Source organism: Microcebus murinus, chromosome 3 (assembly GCF_040939455.1).
Source record: "Microcebus murinus isolate Inina chromosome 3, M.murinus_Inina_mat1.0, whole genome shotgun sequence".
Taxonomy (NCBI): Eukaryota; Metazoa; Chordata; class Mammalia; order Primates; family Cheirogaleidae; genus Microcebus; species Microcebus murinus.
This window is the reverse complement of record NC_134106.1, coordinates 16135328-16157214: the sequence shown is the minus strand read 5'-3', so window position 1 is coordinate 16157214 and position 21887 is coordinate 16135328. Positions and strand designations below refer to the sequence as shown.

The 21887-nt window shown below is 58.6% G+C and overlaps 1 protein-coding gene across 3 annotated transcripts in view; it reads left to right on the top strand.

Annotated features, from left to right (window-relative positions):
* The window catches only part of HS1BP3 (HCLS1 binding protein 3), a 31177-nt gene extending 15122 nt beyond the window's left edge, over nucleotides 1-16055 (top strand). For all 3 annotated transcript variants that reach the window (XM_012787712.3, XM_076000575.1, XM_012787713.3), the window contains 3 exons: nucleotides 9378-9538; nucleotides 10874-11012; nucleotides 14025-16055. In XM_012787712.3, coding sequence (XP_012643166.2) covers nucleotides 9378-9538; nucleotides 10874-11012; nucleotides 14025-14283 — 559 coding nt within the window. In that variant the 3' untranslated portion in view covers nucleotides 14284-16055. The remainder of the gene's footprint in view (nucleotides 1-9377; nucleotides 9539-10873; nucleotides 11013-14024) is intronic.
* Nucleotides 16056-21887: the final 5832 nt, after the last annotated feature.

Genomic DNA, 21887 nt, shown 5'->3' with positions numbered 1-21887 from the left:
GGTGGGGGGTGGTCTGTTCTTCGCAGGCGACTCATGTCCTGCGTGCATCTCTCTCCCTCCCCATCCCCTGCTTTCCGTTCCTCTGCAGACATGGCAGCCTTGGCCTCTGCTTGGTCCCCCCCCCCAAGCTCTGTCTGGGCCTGGCTCTGGGCTTCCCTGGAGCCCATGCCGTTCCTGTACGACAGGCCTGGGTCCTTCCCTTCCGTGGCCGCGGCGGGGCGCTGTTGCTCCACCGCAGGGCGGCCTGGGCGGTGGGAGTCGCCCGCACAAAGCCCAGCCCAGGCTAGCCTGGCTCTTCTTTGTCTTTTAAAGCTGGTTTTGATTAGGGTGGAGACTGGCTTTTATTCCATTAGTGAGCGCCTAAAGGTAGAAGAGCCCTCGCCCGGCCCCGCCCCGCCCCACACCGCACCTGCTGGGGTTGCCCACCGTCCCAGCTGCCACCCTGACGGCAGGCACAGCGCGGCACCGCCTCGTACTCTGCGTTTTCCACGCGTGTTCTGTCAGGATCACCATTCCGTGTCGTACACCGTTTTCGTGTTTAACTTTCTGTTTTAGAGAAAATTGAAGTTCTGCCCCAATGGTTCTGCCTTCTGCTGGAAATACTCTACTGGAAACATTTTTCATTGTGACTCAAATGATACACAATTAGTATAGAAAAATTGAAAACACGGGTAAAAGTCCTTTCTCCATGAATGTTTAAATTCACTTTTGAATATTCACATCCTATCACCAAAATGGGATGGTGTTATATGTGCCATTCAGTAAATTGCTTTTTTTCGGCTTGCATACGCTGTTTAATAGGTCTTTCCAGATCAGTAAATATCCTTTTCTCTCCGTACTCTGCTAGTCCCCTAGGTCTACGTGCTGTAAGTGGCGTTGCCAGGCCCCTGCTTGTGGACACTGTGTTTTCCGTAGGCTTTGGCTATACAGGTGGTAACTTGAGGAACGTTTACACACAGAGAGCTCTAATTCTGCTTTGCATTTCCCCCAGATGCTTGCAAGGCGCCCACAGCTACCCCTGGGGACTTCGGTGTACTAGCCCAGTAAAGGGTTCTTTAAGGGCTGAAACCCCTGTCGGGAGGACCCCCCACTTTCCCAAATCCTGCCCCCCCCTGCAGTGCCTGCCCCCTCCCACCTCTTCCCTTGCCCTCTTTCCCCGTGCACAGGGCGCCCCCCCCCCCCAATGCCCCAGGTCCCCTAGGACTCTCCGGGCGGGCAGGTTCCTGTGTGAGCACACCTGCCTGCAGGGCTGGATTCGAAGCCCAGGGCCCCGTGCCACAGCCTCAGGTGGCGAAGCGGGATGTTTCTTTGGAATGCTGTGTTGTATTGTAGTGGTTTTGTATGCATTTTGCATCATCTTGCATAAAATCACCACGCATATTTTAGTATAAAAATAATATCTTACTCTCTATATTTAGATGAAATCTCTGTTCTGGGGTGATTCCATGGTTTGGAATGCCCCTGGTACACCTCCAGGTCCCCCCAGGTTTGCTAACCCAAGGTGTAGAAGTGGGATAGTCCCAGGTGAGCCGTGAATGGGAGCCGGTGAGGCCCAGGGCTGCTACCCTCGGGGTGCCTCCTGCTGAGTATGGCATGTTGCCCCTGGGCTTGTGCCGAGTTATTCCTTATAGCCACGCCTGGGCACCCAGGCCTCCCCTTGAGGCCACCAGCTCTGCAGAGACCGGCTGGGGATTCTGCACTGCCAGGAGCTTGGGAGAGATGTGGATTCCAGACCCCCTCTGACCTGGGTGGGACCCCCAGAATCTGTTTTAACAAGCTCCCGTTTGAGAAGCCCCAGAAACCAAACTCCGTTAAAGCCCTGGAGATGCCAGAAGTGAACCAGGCCCCCAGCGTAGCAGGTCAGCGGTCATCACAGTCTGCCGCCCACCCGGGCCAGGCAGAGGACATGGGCAGGAAGGCCTCTCCTTTCTCTCTGCTCCCCACTTCCTCCTGCACAGGCCTGGGTTTCCCTCTTCCGCCAGCTGCCTGCAAGGGGAGCTGCCTGGTGTGCCGTCCTGCAGGCAGTTGTTTGCTGTGTGGGGGCCGTGAGCTAGGGTGGCTGGACCTTACCTCTTTTGCACCTTTGTGGCACTTAGCCCTGGCCTGGCCAGCGACCCAAAGCCATGAGGAAGGCAGGAGGTGGGCAACACTGCCACCCTGCAACATCACACAGGCGACACTCCCCTAGCTGCTGTTCCAGTGATCCCAGCAGCACAGCGTGTGAGACCAGCTGCGTTCCCCATCCAGATCACTGCACAGAACCCAGCCTGAAAGGACAGACTATTAGGGACAGCAGACGGAACAGCAGTTTCTGCTTTTTTTAAGTTCACTGGCCACATCTTTGGCTCCAGAGAACAGAACCCCTGTACGTAAAACAGAACGAGGCAGAATCGGCCCAGCTGGGACAGGAGTGAGGACTGGATCTTTGTCCCCAGCCTCAGCCCTACCTCCTGAGCAGCTTTGCAGAAGGTCGGGGCCCCTAAGAGCATGGCTTCACAGCGAGTGGGAAGGCTGGACACCCCAGGACACCCCTAGAGTGGGGTTAGAGGTGGGCAGTCCCAGGTTCACATCCCCACTCTGCCCCTTGCCAGCCGTGGGCACTGGGTGGGCTGCTCAACTTCTCAGGGCCTCAGTTTCCTCCTTTGTAGAGTAGGAATCAAGTCTAGGCCTGGTGGTTAAAAGGATAAAACCAGAAGTGCGACAAAAAAGTTCCTTTATAAATGCTGTCACTGTTTTGGATTCCCTTTGCTCTGAAGAGGTCTTTGTGTGTTTTGAACAGCAGCTGAAATGTGAAAGGCAGCTTGTCGACTTCCGGTGGTGGTTACGTAGACGGCAGCACCACCCGACGTGCGCATGGTGGCTTCACCTCCCGCCAGGGGACCGGCACACCTTCCAGGCTCTCCTGCACAGCCCTCCTGGGCCGGGCAGCCTCTGTCCCCGGGAGGAAGTGACTTGCCTGAGTCCTTGAGGGTTGCTCGACTCCTTGAGAGGCAGACTCTTGGGAGGTCGTATTTGCCATCGTCCTGCCTCGGGCTGTGCCAGGACCCTTTGCGGCAAGTTCTGGCAGGCCAGAATACTCTTGGCACGGCAGAGCTTTAAACTGTGAGGACTCGAGATTAAACCCAGTCTCTCTCTGTTGTTACAGTTGAGGAGCCGCCCAGGGCCACGTGGGAGCTGCATGGGAACGGGACCTGGGTCTCCTGCTGCCTCAGGACTTTCCTTTTAGCCCCAGACTGTGCCCGACCTGTGCCCGGGGATGGGGGGATGGCCTTCTCAGCTTCATCCATTCGCTCTCTGGTTTGGTGATGTGGGTGACAGGCATGCTCCTCGGCAGGGCCGGCCTCCCGCTGGGCATGTCAGCCTTTGGGGTGCTGTTGGGTGTGGGCGGCAGCCAAGAGCACCCACGGGAGAGCAGGCCGGGGCTGGGTGCTCAGCGCCTGCTGCAGCCAGGGAGGGTCAGCCCCCAGCGCCTGCGCTTGGCAGAGACGCCACAGCGCGGGGAGTGGGGCGCTTTGTAGAGGACGAGAGGGAGGGTTCAGGTGTGTGCCAGTTGGCGGTTGTTGGCCTGGGGGATCCAGAGGTGCCCAGCGAGAGGTGGGGTGTCCTGTGTCCTGTGGTGGGGTAGGGGAGCGTGTGTGGCTTTCTCTGGCTGGTCTTACTAACTTGCAGACGGGAGTAAAGGTAGAACAGCCGGCGGTTATTGGTCAAGCCGACTGCCCTGGGCCGACGCTGCAGGAGTTGTGGTTTGGCCTCCTGGGCCCGTGGCCGCAGGTTGTGGGTCAGAGTTCTACTTTTATGCGTGGTCTGACCACTGTCCCTTCAGGCTCTCAGGGTGAGCGGGCCAGCGGGGCTGGTGCCTGCTGTGGGGCTGAGGAGCCCCGCGCCCCGGTTCCGTGCTGGCGCCGGTGCCGTGAGGGGTGAGGTGCGGCCTCTGGCCCCTGCATGGAGGAGAAACAGCATCACCCAGGAGCCAACGTGGGGGTTGTCACTGAGGTCCTGGTCCTTCAGGGTAGGGCTCAGTGGCCTGAGAGACCCTTGGACCATGGCCATGGGGGCCACAGCAAATGGTCTCCATAGCAGCTCCCACCAAGACTGGCCCCGCTTACTTTTTAAGGCAAACAGCAAAGTCTGCGGGGTGGAAACACAGATGAGCCTGGACACCATCAAGCGGTTCCCGGGACCCTAGGCCCCTGTCACCGTCCCGCACCCACCTGCATACGGGCTCCACCGTGCAGCTTCCAGTGCACTTCCATGCTCTTGCCTCCTTCCCGTCTACCAGAGAAGGAAACACACCCGAGAAGTTAAAGGAATGGCCCAGATTCTAGTCAAGTCCCGCATCCCTCTGTGGCGCCTCCCTCAGCAAAGGACAGAACCTCCCCAGGCCCTGCGGGAGGGGCCCGACTCCCCCAGGGCCATGTGCCCGGTGCCCTGCAGTCGGACACTCTCCGTGCGCCAAGCTCCGCCCACGCGGGCACCTCCCAGGGCTCTCATCTCCGCCTCGGGGCTCGGCTGTGGAGACCCTGCTCGTCCTTCCGTCCAGCAATTCCGGGAAGCCCCCACCCGCCCCGCGAGGCTGGCCTGGACCAGGTGACTGCCTGTCCTCTGGCGGTTCGCTCCTGCGATCGCTTCTCCTGGGAAGCCCGCTGCAGGTAACACCCGCCTGGAACACGTCTCAGAGGTTCACTTATTGGCACTCTGAGAATTTTCTCTTTAAAAAACCCAAATAGTTGGATTTAAAATTAAAATATGAAAAGTGCTTTATTTTAAAGCAGGAAAATCGCATCGTCGGGAAGGAGGTTGATTTCCACATCTGGTTAAGCGTCACCCTGGCTTTGATGGTGACAGTCTTGTTGTCCTGTGTCTCGCTGTGGAAGGATCTGCTGGCTCCTGTTCAGACCTAGCGGAGCGGCCGTGTCTGGGAGAAGCCTCCGCAACGCACGCGCCCTCGGGCCCCGGGCGGTTGGTGCCCATGGTGGTCTGCTACATGGGTGGGCACATCTGGGAGTGGTGCCACAGGCCCCCTGGGTGGCCAGAAGGGCGGGTGCTCTCATGTGTCGATCACTGTCACCAGAACCGCCTGAGCCACGGGAGCAGGGCCGCGTCTCAGCCTGTCAGAGCTCGGAGCTGTCAGCCGTGGCAGCTGCCGCCTCTCACCCCATGCGCCGCCGCCGCCTGCAGAGCGTGGCCTGGTCTGCGCGTCTGTCTTCTGTCAGGCGCACACAGCAGGAAAGCTGGTGTCTGCTCGTGCACACATGTGCACACGACACACACGTGCCTGCACCCATCCTGGAACCCCCCACCCGCCCCATGCAACCTGTGCTGGGACTCAGGACCCGCACAGGTTCAGACGAGCCCCTGCTCAGTGGGAAGCTGGGAGTCGCCGTCCCTCTCACTGCCCTCCCAACCTCTCTGTTTGATACCCCTGTTGCTCCATCTCTGGTGACAAGAGTCTAATTGTTACTGGCCTTGCTTTCGATGAAGGGAGAAGAGGGCATTCGGCATCACGCCGGTGAGGGGCTCCTGTCAGTGCAAAGGGTGGGCTGGTGGGCAGGTACCGCAGAGCCGGCCAGGACCCCAGACAGCCAGGTGGGTGCGGACAGGTGGGCACTGTTGCCGGAATGTAGAAGGAGTGGAGGAGGAGGGAGGGCTGAGGGGTTGGCAGGTAGCCCTGAGGGGTTGGCCCTGGAAGTGACTGAGTGACTCACCTGACATGGAACTGCTGACCCTGTCGCTGAGGTCAGAGGTCTGGCCATCCTAGACAGTTCCCTTCTGCAAGCTGATCCCTTTTCATAAGCACGTTTGTGTCTGCAGCCATCCCTGGCCCTTCTTCCCCCTCATGCCGCCACTGCTCCCTGGTCCAGGGGTCTTTCTCCTGTGGCCCCTGAGCAGAGCTTCCACAGAGCACCTGGCTCTCACCCCGTCCCCTCAGGGTGCTGCCCATGCCGAAATCCGGATGGGTCCCTCAGAGGCTTACGGGTTCCAGCTATGCCTGAGTCACCACCCCATGCCCCCGCCCTGAGACTCACAGAGTGACTGGCAGGTCCTCTGCCTGTAACGCCCTTCTGCCCTGAGTCCAGCGAGGTCACTGCCCACCTTCACAACACCTCCAGGAAGCCCTCCTGGAGCCCAGGGGCTGGGATGGCTCCTAAATCTGTGCTCCACTATGACCGAGTGGAACGTACGTGCGCTCGGGTCCTGGGCAGTTGGTGCCCGTTGGTGGCAGTGATCTGTTTCCGTGTCTTTACCTGGCTTGTCCATGAGCTTCTGAGGACAGTGTCGGGTCTCACTCATCTCGGTGCCCTCGTCCTCAGCGCAGGCTCTTGCAGGTGGGAGGTGCCCAGCGCGCACTGGTCATAGAAGGGGCTCACGAGGGAATGGGCGGGTGCGTTGCTCACGGAAGGCTGAGACGCTGGCAGACAGACCAGTGCAGTCAGCTGGAGATCTCTGGAGGAGGAGTGGTGACCTGGAGGCGCTTTCCAAGTGCAGGGCCCTGTCTGAGATCGGGGCTGGAACCTATCTGTCTTCACTGCCTTTCCCCCCTCCCTGGGGGATAGGTAAACATAAGTCTGAATTAGACATGTGCTGTCACCCTGCCTGCCTGTCTACCTGTTTGTCCATCTGTCCATCCTTCACGCCCTCCTCCACCCACCCACCCGTCCATCTGTCCTTTCATCCAGTATTTATCGAGCGTCTGCTCAGGATCAGGCACACTGCTAAATCCCCAGAGCCTAAACTTTTAGAGCCAACCAGGACAGGACTCTGGGGCTTTTAGATGCCAAAGCTCCATGTTTCTCCTTGTTCCTTGTCTCCCCTCGAGATGGGTCTGGAGAGCTGGGGAGACAGAGAGGATGGCCCAGCAGGGTGGGACAGAGTGCAGACCCTGCCTCACTGAGTGGCCTCCAGATACTGATTTCCTCCCCAACTGGGGAGGAAAACCCACATGGAAGGGAAGCCAGGGCTAATCTGTGCTGTCAGGACCAGATGTGGGTGGAAGATGGGCATCGTTGGAATCCTGGGTGGCTACTCCAGAGACTTCACCATGTTTGTGCTCTCTTCCTTTGTTCTGCAGACAAGTCTCTTTCTGTGCTTCCTGTGGTTTCTGGTCAGTGGGAAGCCTCTCGCCCCCAGCTCCATCCCATGGGGCCTGTAGGCTGAGTGGGACGCGAGTTTGGTCCCAGGAGCTTGTTCCTGCACAGGGCAGTGGCGATGTGGTGTGATGCTGCTGGCAGGGGCTGCAGAGCGGCCTCAGCCTGCCCTCCCTGGGCACTGTAGCTGGGTAGGGGGCAGTTCTGTGCCCTTCCCTACTGCGGTCCCTGCTGGATCTGGGAGCAAGGGCCAAGGGAAAGGAGGCACCGGGGCAAAACAGTGGCTCCCACCCCTGACTGATCCTGACTTCCACAGGGGAGCAAACACAGCTTCCTCGGGTTTGTGAGCCTGCCCCAAGGGCCATGGCCTGCCCGGTGCCCACTTTAAGGGGTTGTGAGAGCCAGGCAGGCTCTGCTTGTTCAGTGAGAGTGAGGGGAAGACGTCCGAGGAAAAGCAGTAGAGCCCTGACTCCTCCAGGTGTGAGGGGAGGCTGAGGGAGCAGAGGCTAAGGTTCTGGAAAGCACTTGCTGTCAGGATGGGGAGCCTGGGCTCCCTCTGCCTCACCCCAGCGCCCCAGGCAGGGCCTGCAGGTCGTACAGAACAGAGGCATGTCCCTGGCGGCCTATGCTAGGGTGGGGAGGGTACAGGGGCCGAGCAGATGGGCCTTCCTGGCATCGTCCCTGCAGCTGTGTCTCTGCCAACCATCACACCTTTGGCACAGGCCACATTCCTGCTCCCAGAGAACAACAGGATCGATCCTGGTGTCCCTGCGACATCCCATATCACCTGGCTTGTGGGACACTTGTAGGGGGCAAGAGGATAGGATCATAAGTGTGACCACCCTCGTTCCAGTCCCAGCCTGCCTGCCCTCCCTGAGTGGCCTTGGGCAGACACTCAGCTTTCCTGAACCACTGTTTCCTCATCCTGCGAATGGGCCATGCGGAGATCTCCCACCAGGACTGGGCTCTGAGCTCGGAGGGGTGCTCCGACCTGCGGCCTCCCAGCAGGGTGCCTTCCCAGCGGCTGTCATAGCTCCTCTCCTCCCCATCGCAGCTCCTCCATGGTGACCGTGGAGGGCCCTGCACCTCCAGCACCAAGGCCACCCTGCTATTTTTATCCCCCACTGGTTAATCTGTAGCCTTGCGTAGGCCCTGGCCAGCCTCTTGGAGCAGTTTTGCCACGTAGTCTTGCACTCAGATGGTGACCTCAGTCCAGTGGAACTGCCCGCCAGGCAGACTGGCTCATGGAATTCCGGTTTCCCGTAAAGAGCGTATTCTTGTAATTCGCAGGAACTCTAAAATGGCTAACGTAGGCATCAGCAGTAGGGATTGGGTCAACTTGTTAACATAAAACCCAGTTTATTTATTTGTCGGTGGCGTTGCTTACAGTGACGTGCACAGATCATGAGCATTCAGCTCCGTGACTATTTACACGCCCGCTTTGTAGCCACCTCCTGGACTGAAAAATAAAGTATCCCATGACCCAGAACCTTCCCTCGTGCCCCCGCCCAGTTCCCCACAGCAGGGTCTGGCCCCGAGCAGGACCTCCTCTGCCAGTCAGCAAGCCAGGGTGGCTGGATCTGGGGTGGCAGAGCCCAGTGGGGCTGAGTCCCCGAGGGGCTTCCCCCAGGAGGGAGCTGCTCCATGACCCTGAAGTATGTGCTAGAACTGTGCTGGTTACGCCATTCAAGGCAAACAAAAGGACACTCACCAAGGCCCCAGCCCTGAGGCGTGTGGCCTCAGACTGCGTCCCTCGTGTCCGAGTGGCTGTGGAGCGCGCTTCTCTGGGCCTTCCCCCAAGTGCCGGCCCAGGCGGCCGCCTCCACCCTGAGCACGGTCTTGGGCCTGTGCTACACAGCAGCCCCGAGGCCTGAGTGGGCCTGAGGGGCTGGGGTTGTCTGGCAGCCAGCAACTAGGCCAGGCGACCACCTGCTCCTCCTGTCAGGCATCATTTCCCAGGCACGGAGCACGGCCACCTGCAGTGGTGGGGGTCTCACTGCCCCATGGCGGGGTCACTGGGAAAGCTGCCTCCTCTCAGCTCCCTCCGCTGGCCTGGTTTCTTCCCCGGGGGAGAGAGACCTGTTCTTCCCTTTACCTGGTGTCAGGCTGTTAGAGTTTCTAGAACAACTTCGGGTGGTGCACCCACGTGGACTGCCATGGCGGGCCACTTCAGGCCTTCCTGAGGCCCCTCCTGGCCTGGTCTTCTCTGGCCCTTCTCTGGCTCCAGCAGGCTTCCGGCAGGGCCCAGCCCTGTGTGGGTCTTCACCTTGTATTTTGTCTGTGATTCCTCAGCTCCAAGAAGCCCAAGCCACAGCCTAAAGTGGCCGTGAAGCCCAGGCCCTCTCCGCGGCTCACCATCTTCGACGAGGAGGTGGACCCTGATGAGAGGCTCTTTGGCCCAGACAGGAAGCTCTCCCCGCAGGGCCCTGCACAGGATGCGCCTCCCACAGACCGTAAGTGGGGCCTCAGGGTGTGAGCCCCCTGTTCCTGGTGTCCTCTTGGCGGCCAACCTATGTCACCGAGTGGGCTTTGGACCCACCGTGTGTGAATAGGGCACACGTCTTCCCCTTATCCTGCTTAAGCGTGATACAGACTCAGGTTACAGAGGTTTTCTGCAGGAGAAATCCAGCCCCATGCTTGGTCCCCACAGTCTGGAACATTCTCTGGCTGTGTGTTTATTCTGAACATCCCACAGAAAAGGAGGATGGCGTTCCTTGTTTTGAGAAGTGCCTTCCTTGTATCTGTGGCCAGATGTGGGTCCTGGGCCCTCCAGGCACCGTTGGGCGGGAAGTGGGTGCTGGCCTGCCTTGGGCTGCATGCGTCTCTGTAGCTTAGATGCTAGCAAGGGAGTTTGTGTCGTCTGCATAGACCGCCCTGGAGGGCCCTGTGCAGAGGCGGCAACGGGACACTTGGGAGCCTTGGGACTTCTCCTCCGTGCCTGGGTCCGACCTTCCCTCACGCCTGCCCAGGTCCTCCCTGGGGGGAGTTGCTGCTACCCACTAATTCAGCCAACACTTGTTGAGCAACTCCCAGGGCCAGGCCCAAGGACGTGCTGAGGAATCCCCGTCTGCAGGGCCTCAGAGTAGCCTAAGTCTGTGGCGGGGCTGAGCAGAAGCGGCGGCTCCTGTGGACTCGTGGGAAGACCCTGGGTGGGGTCGTTGGCTGCACTTGATTTGGATCCTGGAAGGTCAGCTGGAGTTTGCCAGGCCAGCTCCAGAAATGTATCCATCTCAGAAACAGAGGCCACCATCTGTGTCCTCAAAGGCAGCCTTGCACAGTTCAGCCAGCAGAGCCTGTGGGGAGGAGACCCAGGCTCCCTGAGGGCGGTGGCTGTGGCCAGAGCAGTGTCTGCTCGCCACTGTGTCCCAGCACAGTGTGGCCCTGTCCGGTGGACAGCGCTCAGTAAGTGCTTGTTGAAGGATGGGGCAGCCACGGGGAGCGAGCTAGGAGATCCAGCTGGCCGGGACCTCAGGAGCCCGGTGCAGCAAACACAAGCAGCTGAGACCTCCTAAAGGCAGTGGGAAGCCCACGAGGACGTGAAACTGAGGGAGGCCGTCAGCTGACTGGCCCAGGTGCTGGGAGGGTGAGGCTGCGACAGACCCCTCCTGACCTAGGCCATCAGTGAGCTCCTGTCCTCTTGCCTTCCTCCTGCCCCTACCTGCTCCCGCTGCTCTGGTTCTCTGCTTGTCTGGGTGTGCGGGAGGCTGGGCCAGGCCTTCCCCACCCGCACCCCAGGCAGCTGAGCAGGCCAGGAGTCCTCTGACCACCTGCTGCCTCCTTTCCTGCAGCCCTGAAGCTGTTTGACGATCCTGACCTTGGTGGCGCCGTCCCCCTGGGAGACTCCTTGCTGCTGCTGCCAGCCCCCCGTGAGAGTGGAGGGCCCACCTCCAGCTCGGGCCGCAGGGACACCTCCGAGGAGCTGTTCAGGTACCGCCTGTCCCCAGCAGCACTTCCCTGGCCCTGAGAGTGGCCTGGACGGGGCCAGGGGCCCACCCCGTGTGGCGGCGATTCCCTCGGAGGGGAGGAACCCACCCTGGGTCAGAGGCAGGGCCTGTGGGTGCGAGCTGGCCGGGGGTGGTGAGGGGCTCGGGGGAGACCGGCAGCCCAGGGCAGCTCAGCTGTTCCAGAAAGAGAGCACTTATGTGCACAACCAGCCGTTTTCATGCTTGTACTTGAGCAGTTTATGTAAGGAATGATTAAATTATATAATCAACAGAGCAGGTATGACTGGCACAGTTGGGTTTGGGAACAAGTGAAACTGCCTCTTGGTAGCGAGCAGCCTGCGGGGAGCAGGCGCAGGTGTCCTGGGCGCCGGCCAGTCTCCAGCAGGTCCAGTCGTCAGGCTTTACGGAAGGGAGGGGCCCGAGGCCCCATCCGTCACACGGACCGTGCACAAGCGACAGCTCCTATTTCCGAGCGCTTGCTGCGTGCCACTTAGCTAGCCCGCTTGCACGCCGTCTCATTTAATCCTCACAGCAGCCCCCTAAGGTAGGTGCTATTTTCTCCATTTTACAGAAAATGGAGCGTGGGAGAGGTCGCCACTCCATCGGGGACTCTCTGAGCACTTGGCTGTGCTATCTGCCTGCCCACCCCGGCCCTGGCTCTCCCTGGGCCTCTGCTCCGCCAGCCACGGTCCCTCGAGCTTGGCGTTGTGCCTTTCCCCGTCTCCTCCTCACCCCGGCACACAGGGCTGTGCTCTGTGATTCACGGACACCAAGCTGCCTCTTTCCAGGAACCGTTTGTGCAGCACTGATGCGTGCGGTCCCTGGAGGCTGTCATCCGCACCCCTCGTTAGCGGCCTCGGGCTGTCGGCCCTCCGGGTGCCCGCCAAGCCTGAGTCACCGTGACGGCTTCTTGTGTTTACATCTCCCCGAGGCCCCTGGCATCTGCTCACTCGCGTCCTGCGGCCTCTCTCCTGACATCCCAGCAGGCTGAGAGGAAACCAGGGTTATTGTTATTTCATTAGTGGGGAAACCAAGGCACGGGGCTGCAGAGCACTAGAGTCAGCCCGGGGAGTGGCAGGCCCAGACCAAGCACATGTAGGAGCCCGTGTGTCCCGTGGGGTCACCTCTCCTGGGGCCTTTCTGGCCTAGTTTGTCCTAAATCCATTACCTCCCACCCCACGTTCCGCAGAACCTGGTACAGGGCGGGTTACAGGCGTCCTTCAAAGGGCCTCTGCGCCAGAGGAGCCAGGGAAATCCCGCGTCGGCAGGCCTGCGGTGCGGGCAGACGCCACGCAGCACTTCTCGTTCTTACTGGTCCCAGGCCCTTCCCTGTGTGCTGCCGCTCAGCATCGCACAGAGCACTCTGGGGGTCGCTGCCTAGAGTGTGAGGGCTGCGTCGTCCCCTCACAGGTGGGGGGCGGAGGCCTTCCCTTCGGCAGACGTCTGAGGGACAGGATTAGCTTCCTGAGGGCAGGAACTACACTTTGTGCTTTGTGTCTGCCCTGCGACCAGGCAGTCATCGGGCTTCCTTGTAGTAATGGAGGCCGTTCATTCATTCATTCATCTTTCCACCCTCCGTTCAGCCCGTCTCTGGCCTCAGCTGTCCGAGGCAGCATGAGGCTGTACACCAAGCAGGGTTTGGAGTCTGGAAGTCTCCATCTCCGGCTGTGCGCACCCCATGGCCGGGCCTCCGGTTTGGGTCTTCAGCTGGGTTCTGTGCTCTGAGGGGCCGGGCAGTAGGGTGGGGTCTGCGGGGCTCCTGTGCCCCTGCTGGCTCCCCTCAACCAGCTGGGGCTGGACGAGAGGGGAGCTGGACCCCGCGCTGGTGAGACCCCTTCCTAGCCTCGACTCAGGGAGCCCAAACGGAGAGAGGGTGCTTGGAAAGGAGGTGCCTGTGCAGCTACCTACGCCCTGAGAGCTGCTGCACTGCCTTCCCCGGGGCTGGCCACCCACACGCACCTCCCACCTCGGAGCAAACCCAGCTGCTGATTAGTTCCAAAGAGTCACTGCTTTGCCAAGCAGGATAATCCCGAAATCTGACATGAGCTTTTAGCTGCTGCTTATGTTTCCAAGGGCCCCTATTTGAGGATAATTCAGTCCCTTTGAGCTTTCCCCGGGCACCCTCAGCCTCCAGTGGAGGACTCGGGGGGAGCCAGCACCTGCCCCAGGGCAGTCGAGGAAGGGCTAGCACTGGAAGGAGCCAGGGCACATCTGGGCTGAGGTCACCAGGAGCAGCCAGTCCATGGGTGAGGCCCCCCAAAATCGCCTTGACCCCAAGGTGGCCTCTGTCTCCAGGAAGGCCTGGCTTGGTCTGGTCCCTCTGGGTCTGGAAGGGAAGGACACCTTTCATTCACTTTTGTGCCCAGCAGACTCTGAACCCTCCCTCTTTGGGGTCAGTGCTGTATTGCAGGTAGACCCAGGAAGCAGGGAGGGCCACCCCGAGCCCATCCTGTTTATTCTTCCCTCAAACTTGGTTCGGATGAGGGCTCAGCTTCTGACGGCGACATCCTGGTTCCTTCTGACTCAGTCACGGCCACGTACTGTCCTCTCAGGGCCACTTGGTGTCCGGAGACTCCAGCTTCCCCATCTGCTAGGTGGGAAACAGCTGTGCCTCCCGGAGGGTGTTCTGAGGATGAAATAAGATAACGTGTCTAAGAGGGAGGGCGGGAGGAAAAGTGATAATCTGTCTGAAGTGCTCGGGCAGAGGGGGGCTCTGGACACAGTGGCTGGCAGTTCTTTCTAGAGGGGTTGGAGGGAAAGCCCTGAAGAAGGCAGCGTGTTTAGAGTGGGGTCGCCTAGAGAGTGGCTCTCAGGAGCTGCGAGGGGCTGTGCCCCCACTGTGCTGTGGCATTGGAGGACAGGAGAGCCTTGGCCTTTGGGGTCTCTGGGACAGGACGGTGGACAGGCCAGGGTAAGAGAGGCCTTGGAGGGGGGGAGGTCTTGTTCCTTTTGTGGGGAAGGGCTGTGCTCAGGGCTCCTCTCTTTGGTTCCCTAGAGTTGAAGAGGACTTGGACCAGATTCTGAACCTGGGGGCTGAGCCCAAACCCAAGCCACAGCCTAAGCCCAAGCCACCAGTGGCAGCTAAGCCAGTGCTACCCAGAAAACCAGCTGTTCCCCCCAAAGCGGGCCCATCTGAAGCGGGGGCTGGGCAGCAGAAACCGCAGCAGCAGATCCAAGCCATGGACGAGATGGACATCTTGCAGTACATCCGGGACCATGACACACCTGCCCAGGCCGCCCCCAGCCTCTTCTGACCCGCCCCGAGTGCTGGCTCTGGCCCAGCAGGCCCCCTGTGGAGGCATGGGTGGGTGGGCAGGAGGGACATGGGGCCCTGTGGGGCCAGGACCTCCACTGCCAAGGGAGGCAGGGTGGAACCCTGGGTCACAGGACCCACGACTGCGTTTTTCCCTTTTCTCCTGGGCTGTGGAACCCCCTGCAGGCTGCAAAGAGTGGAGGTCATCTTAGGAATTCGAGCCCCGGTTACCTCAGTCCCTGTGGCTATGGAGGAGAGCAAGTGTGGGGGTGCCTTGCCAACCAGGAGCCCAGCCCCAAGGATAGGTGGGGGCCCCAGGGAGGTGTCACATGGGCCAGGAATCTTTGTGCCCTCTGACTCTGCCAGCCCCAGCACAGGAGGGGGCCTGGCTGGCCTGGGCTGAGGAGTGCCCATGCCAGACCTCCCCAGAGTCTCTGCAGGTGCTGGGTGGGTCTCCCCCAAGCCAGGTATTGAGCAGGGAGGGCCCGTCCGTCTTGGGTGCTCTGACACGAGCCTGTCCTGAGCCTCCTCTGGTTACCAGCCCTGAGAGGAGAAGTCAGGCCCAGCTCTGCCTCTCTGGGGTATGGAAGGCCCTGCCTTTTCCTTTCCCAGGAAAGGCCGGGCCAGCCATTGCCTACTCGGGCCTCAGGGCACAGAGCATCCACCACGGCAGCTCTCAGCAAGTGGGTCATTGCGCCCCACAGCTCGGCCTGGGGCGTGGGCTGGGCTTCCAGCTGCCACCGCCTCCCACCCGGGGGCATGATGCTCTGGGGTTTATGCTCAGAGGCCCTCACTGTCCTCAGGGTCTGGACCTGATCTGTGGCCTTTCAGCGGCAGAGTCACCTTTCCCAGGGAGCAGGAGCGAGTGCCAGGCAGGGCCAGTGCCTTAGACGTCTCCCGACTCCCAGAGCCCTCCTGGCACGCAGGTCTGGACACCATGAAGTGCTCAGGGAATTCTCTGCAGACGACTGATGTTTAATGGAGCAAAGAATGTCAGGATGTCTGGAGATATCCTTCATGTTAGAGCTGGTTTTAAAGGAAATGCAACCACTGTTGTTCTTTGGCCCCGTCTTACCTGGCAGAGGCCTTGGAGGGGCTGAGACTGGGACCTCAAACCCTTTTCCAATGGGGGCACCAAGAGCCAATCCTGGGGGCCCCGGTTGACACTGGGTTTTTGCAACTGTCAGCGTCTAGTCCCCCCAGCTCCTACCCTGTGCCAGGACCTGTCTGCTCTGTCCTGCATCTTACCATGTCCCCTACCAGCTCCTAGTCCTGCACGGGCCCCTGCCCTCCCCTCCGTCTGTGCCAGAGTGAGAGGGAACAGGTGGTTCTAGGGCAGAGAGCTGAGTTCCTCCTCCTCTGCCCTAGCCAGGCTTCATAGCCGCTGCCTGCTACCCAGGCCCGGGCCCTGCACCCCATCCTGACGGCAGAGGGGGCCTCAGGAGGCAAGGTGAGGGGCCGAGTCTCCTTTGGGGTCTTTCCCTGCCGTCTCCTCTACATCTGCCAGCTTTGGATAACAGGGCAGAGGGTGCAACAGGGCAGGGTGGCCATGGGGCTGGTCCTCTGGCTGGGGTCCTGGCCTGCCACACTGGTGGGGACTCAGTGCCTGGGGACCGGCCTCTTCCGTGGCCTGGTATTCTCTAGACACTCGATGGAGGTTTGTGTTTCTTCAGATACTGATGCTCTAGTCGTGGCTTGTTGGAACTGCAGGTCTGTGATCTACTGGCCAATCAATGACAGTCGTCATCCAATAAAGCCTGTGTCCCTGCCTCATTCCAGCGTTTGTCAGTGATGTTCTTCTCTGGGCCTGGGCTGATGGGAGGTGACGGGAGACAGGGGATGCAGGGGATTGTCCTTTGAAACGATGGATTCAACCCAGGCCTGTGGAGGCTCTGCCCGGGCCACCCAGGCTGCTGCTGAGTGGGGTGGGGCAAGGGGAAAGGGAGGACTGTGGGTGTTCTTTCCCATTGTGTAAACTGAGGCAGAGGGGCTGGAGACCCAGGCTCAGTGGGGTCAGCGGGCCAGTAACTGCTCAGCCAAGATCTGGGTGGAGGGAGGACCCTAACCCTCTCCAGGCCTCGCCTCCTGGCTCCCCACAGTGGGGACTGATCCGGGCTTGGGCTGGCCCGAAGCCATTTCTGCTCTGACATCAGGGCCCTGCCCATCTGCAACCAAGCCTGTCCTGCCTTCACACCTGCCAGGGGTCAGGGTCCCAGATGCTGCTTCAGCCCTGGGACGCAGAGATTCCGATGCAGACAGTTCTGCAAACTGACACCCACTTGGGGACTAGAACCTGCCTCCCAGGGAGCCAGGGCAGCCTCGCAGCCCCTCCTCCCCCATGACTAGGGTTTGGATCTCGTAGCCAAGGTGGAATTGGCATCTTAGCTCCCGAGAGCAAGCAGTTGGGCCATTCTGAGAAGGTCTGCTCAGCCCAGGGGCCTGCAGCTGAGAGTTTGCCGTGGAGGGGAAGCAGGTTTAATTTGGGACAGTGACTTCTGTTTATTTGCAAGCCTGTTGTGAGCCCAGGACAGGATGTGCCGTCTGTGGCTGGGGTCCCCTTGTTCCCTTCCTTTGGGTATTGTTCCTCTCAGGAAGCCATAAACTCCAGCTGTTTCTCCTGGAAAGTCCCAGAACTAGAGCCTGTCCTGGCCAGGCCCGTGTCATGGGCTCCGCGGGAGAGTACCCACCCGTTGAGCTTTGACATCCCGTGACCATGCCTGCAACTCTGCTCGCCCTACGCGCTCAGGGGGCTGCCCTGAGGCTCAGGCCCTCACACCAGACAGGGGCAAGACTGCAAAGCCTGGCCCCTCTCCGGGTCCCCGTGGCCTTACTGCCCAGCGACCACCTGAGCGTTGTGTGGACATTCTGTCAGGCTGACGTGGAGAGTCGTGCTCAGTTCTCTAGCTCGCCAGCTGTGCAGCTGGGCGAATCCTGGGGAAGAGAGGAGGGCAGCCTGGCTGGTGGCCCTGGCTGGGTGGCAGGCACCCGCTGCTGGCAGCTTCCTGTGGCTTAATGGCTGCACAGTCAACTCCCAGTGCCTTGTCAAGGATCTGAGCTTTGGGTGTCAGACTCAGGATGGTTCTGTGCCCTGCAAACTCTGGTGGCTTCAAAGCATTCCCTGCACAGGGCTCCAAGGTCTTGTAGCTGGGGAAGCTGACCGAGGGGTCAGAGGGGAGAGGTGGAGACTGACCCTTGGGGTCTCACGTAGCCCACAGCAGCCTGTGAAGCAGTGCCCGGGCTCTGTCCAGCTCAGCTAGGTGACATGCCCTCATCCCGCAGTGCCAAAAGAAGAGATTTGCCCAGGGTCGTGTTGAGGGGCCAGGTAGACTGTAAAGTCCGATTTGTGCTTGAAGGAGTTGCAGTGGACTGGTCACACTAGCTCCTCACAAAAGGACCCCTGCCCAGGACTAGCTAATAGAAAGTGGCAGGCTGCTGGGTGAGCGGTCAGAAGGCCTGTGGACTTCAGCTCAGCTGAGCCTCCAGCCCCGGCATGGCTATTGCCTGCCACGCCAGGTGCGGTGCTGCCCCCGTGCCTGGCCTCGAGCGCCTGTGTTCCAGGGCTCTGGCCACCAGAGAAAGCCAAGGGATTTCACTTCTCGGGCCATGCTTAGGATAAAGCCGCAGCTTCTGGAGCGGGATTATGGGCTCAGCACACGGCCTCGGTAAGCAGGATCGCTATTGACAACTTTCAGGGGCCTGATGCTTCTCTGCCGACTCAGCAAACAGCAGCTGCTGCTGAATGGCTCTGAAATAAAGCTGGGTTAGCTTTCTCTAGCCTGGCCGGCCAATCACACTGTCTGTCTCTCCATGCAGAGCTTATCCAGAAACACTAAGCACTTAATGGGCACCAACTGTGTGCAGGACCTGTTCCGGGCAAGTTGGAAGAAGCACAGATGAAATTGAGCCATTGCAGCCGATTCTACCAGGAGCCATGCGGAGCCCCTAGTTCCGGTTCTGTTCTTTGGGCCTCCTGTCCAAACATCAGAAACAGCTAAAAGAGACACCTCCTTCTCCATGTGGTCTCTCTGCCTGCCATCCTTCCCTCTGCCACCTGCCAGCATTTGTTGCCTACAGCCTGGTCAGCTTTTGGTCACTCACTGCGTCAGTTTCCCACGGTGGCCATAACAAAGCAGCACAAACTCAGTGGCTTCAAACAACAGACATTTATTCTCCCACGGTTCTGGGGGTCAGAACCCTAAATCCAGGTGTTGACTGGGCCGTGTCTCCGGAGGCTCTGGGGAGGTCGTCTGCTTCTTCCTGGCTTCTGGTGGTCCCTGCACTGCCTGGGGCTCCTTGGCTTACCCCTGCCTCTGTCTACTGCGGCCTTTTCTCTCTGTGTCTCTGTCACGCGGTGGTCTCCCCTCGGCTTCTCTGTGTCTGTGTTCAAATTTCCCTCTTTCAAGAAAGAACATTGGTGCCCACCATAATCGAGTGTGAACTCACTTTACCTTAATTACATCTGCGAAGACCCTGTTTCCAAATAAGACCATCTTCACAGGCTCCAGGTAGACATGAATTTGAGGGGACACTGCTCAACCCGGTACCTTTACCTCCTGTCCCGAGCATTTTGCATTCAGGAGTAAGCAGAGGCAGGCAGGGTCCCCTTCTGTCCTGCAAAGCATGGCCTCTGTGCTGTCCCCAGCAGCTCTGGGAGTACTTCAGCAGTGACATGTCATTGTCACAACCTGTCTGAGGAAAGGACAAGTCGGGGAGGGACCTGGGTGGGGAGTGGCATTTGTTGGACACCTACCACCTGCCACCATTACAGGGTCCTCTCATTGGCAGCTGCTGCCAGAAATGTGAGAACCCCTCGATGACAAGTTGCAGGTCTTTATTAAATACACCACGTGGCACACACTGTAGAGTCAGTGCCACTCAGCTGTCCTGGCCGGCAACTGGGCAGCAGCATCCCTTCCTCCCTTCCTACGGGCAGCACAGCTCTGGAGAGGGCCAGCACCTTCTGCTCAGCGCCCTGTCCTTGTGGCTTCCCAGGCAGCTGCCACCCGGGGCTCCCCTCCTGCTGTCACCTCATCACCCTGCAAGGATCAGAAAGGCTCTGGGAAAGCTGGCAGTAGGACAGGCCCCAGGGCGTGAGAGCTGCGTGCAAACTCCCCCTCCTCTGCCTTCTCAGGCTGGTTTTCTTTGGAGAGATCGCTTGCTGTCTCCACTTGTGTGTTTCTGTTTTTCCTTTTGGTTTAATAGCCACTGATTTTCCCTGGCAAGTGCTCTCGGTCCAGGGGCATTTTTTTTTTTTAAGATTAGAAAAAGCAAAGCCAGTGTTTTGTCACCTGTTTCTCAGACCATCAGAAGCAGCAGAGAGGCTGAGCTTGAGTCATTGTCTGCCCTTGAGGGCCTCAGTTTACTACCCAGGCTGGCCCTGGGACTCTAATTGGGCTCTGTCTGCCTGTGCGGGTAGCTCTAGGATTCGAACCTGGGCCTTGCAGACTATAAAATCCACGGGCATAGGAATGGAAAGTAGCATAGCACTTTGGGATTTTGCAGTTTTAAAAAAAACTGGACATAAATTTATCACACAACTCAGCAATTTCACTCCTAGGCATATACCCAAGGAGAAAGAGAAATATTAATATACATCCACACAAAAGCTTGTATGCAGATGTTCATAGCAGCTTTACTCAGCATAGCCCCAAAGTGGAAACAATGAAACGTACATCTGGCGATGCATGGATAAATGTGGTATGTCCATACAGTGGAATATTACTCAGCTACATAAAGGAATGAAGGAGTAACAGGTGCTACAGTACGAATCAAGCTCAAAAAACATTGTTAAGTGAAAGAAGCTAGACTCAAAAGGCCAAGCTTGGTGGCTCACACTTGTAATCCCAGAATTTTGGAAGGCTGAGGTTGGAGGATCACTTGAGCCCTGTAGTTCAAGACCAGCCTAGGCAACATAGTGAGACCCCTGTCTCTGCAAAAAAAAAATTAAAAAAAAAATAAAAATATACTTAAAAGATCATATATTTCTATTTATATGAAATTTCCAGGGCAGATCTACAGAGATGAAAGTAGATTAGCAGTTGCCTCAGGCAGGGATTGGAACCAGCAGTAACTGTAAATGGGCACAAAATGTCTTTTCTGGGGTGAGAAAAATGCTCTAAAATTAGATTGCACTGGTTGTACAAGGCTGTAACTTTACTAAAATCATTTAATTGTATTCTTAATGGGTGATTTTTATGGTATATTAAACATACTTCGACAAAACTTTGGAAACATTTAATGACTGGAAAAAGAAACAAATCCCTGGTCAACAGGGAACAGTGGCTAAAAATGTGGGCCAGCTCCTGGCTCTCCTGTCTCCTGGCTTCCTGGCTGTGTGACCCTGGTCCAGTTGCTTAACCTCTCTGTGCCTGGGTTTCCTCTCCTGTAAAATGGGGATGACAGTTGTGCCTGCCTTATCAGGGTAGTTATAAGGTTAAATGAGTTAATATTTGTAAAGTTCTTTGATCAGTACCTGGTGCATAATGTACATTATATGTGAATAATTAAAATTTTGTTGAGTTGTCGATTGCCCATTGTGCTCTAAGGAATCTCAGGATTAAGCACTCCCTCTCTCCACCCGAAGGAGGCCCAGGCATGGGGTGGGGAAGGAAGCCCATGGGGCTTGCACGCCATGAGAGATAGGTGTAGGTGCCGGGGGCTATCGTCCTCTGCCAGTCTCAGCTTCTCTGAGCCCCAGTCTGCTCACTGCCGGGTGGGGTGACAGGGCCACTTCTGCTGCCGCACTGTGGGATGGGGGTCATTTGAGACCCACAAATAGGCCCTGGTGTCTGGGGGGCTCCAGGATGTGGCTACATCCAGGTGGGCCACGGAGGGCCACGAGAGTAAGGGTGGATGGAACGTGCTGGAAACGAGCTGTTCTGGCAAAGATTACTAATGACGTCAGCAGGGCCGTGGCAACCGGGAGCTCATCCCAAGTCACCCCACACTCGGACCAGCTACAGCTTTCCCAGCACCATGGAGACGAGGAAATAAACACATGGGCTTCCCTCTCCTGGCCCCTGACCTTTTGTTCCGAGCAGCTGGCTGGGCGGGGCTGGGGAAGGGAAGGTCAAGCGGAGAGCGAGAGCGGTTTCTGGAGTTCTGCAACCCTGTGGCTGGGCTGAGCCCAGCCCCTTCCTCTTTGCCCCTGCGGCCTCCCAGCTTCTCATTAACTCCCGGTCCACTCTGGGCAGGGGTGAGCCGGCCTTCCCCCTTCCTTCAAAAAGCAGCCTTACACGCGAGCTTGCGTAGCAGCTGCGTCCCTAACGGTTCCTCCCCCAAAGGAAACAAGCCAGATAGGCGTCGCTGGCCAACGGGTAAACAAAGTGGCGCATCCGTGCAGCGAGACACTCCATCCAGCAGCGAGAGGGAGAGCCACCTAATAGATGCAACACGGATGAGTCTCGAAAACATGGCCAGTGAAAGAAGCCAGACCCAACGTCATGGTGCATAATCCACGTATATGAAATTATAGAAAAGGCACAACGATAGTGACAGAAAACAGAACCGTCATTGTAAGGGCTGGGGGTGGGCAGGGCGGTTGACTGCAAGCGGCCATGAGGAAGCTTCTGGGGGAATGGAAATCTTCTAAAACGTGAGCGTGAC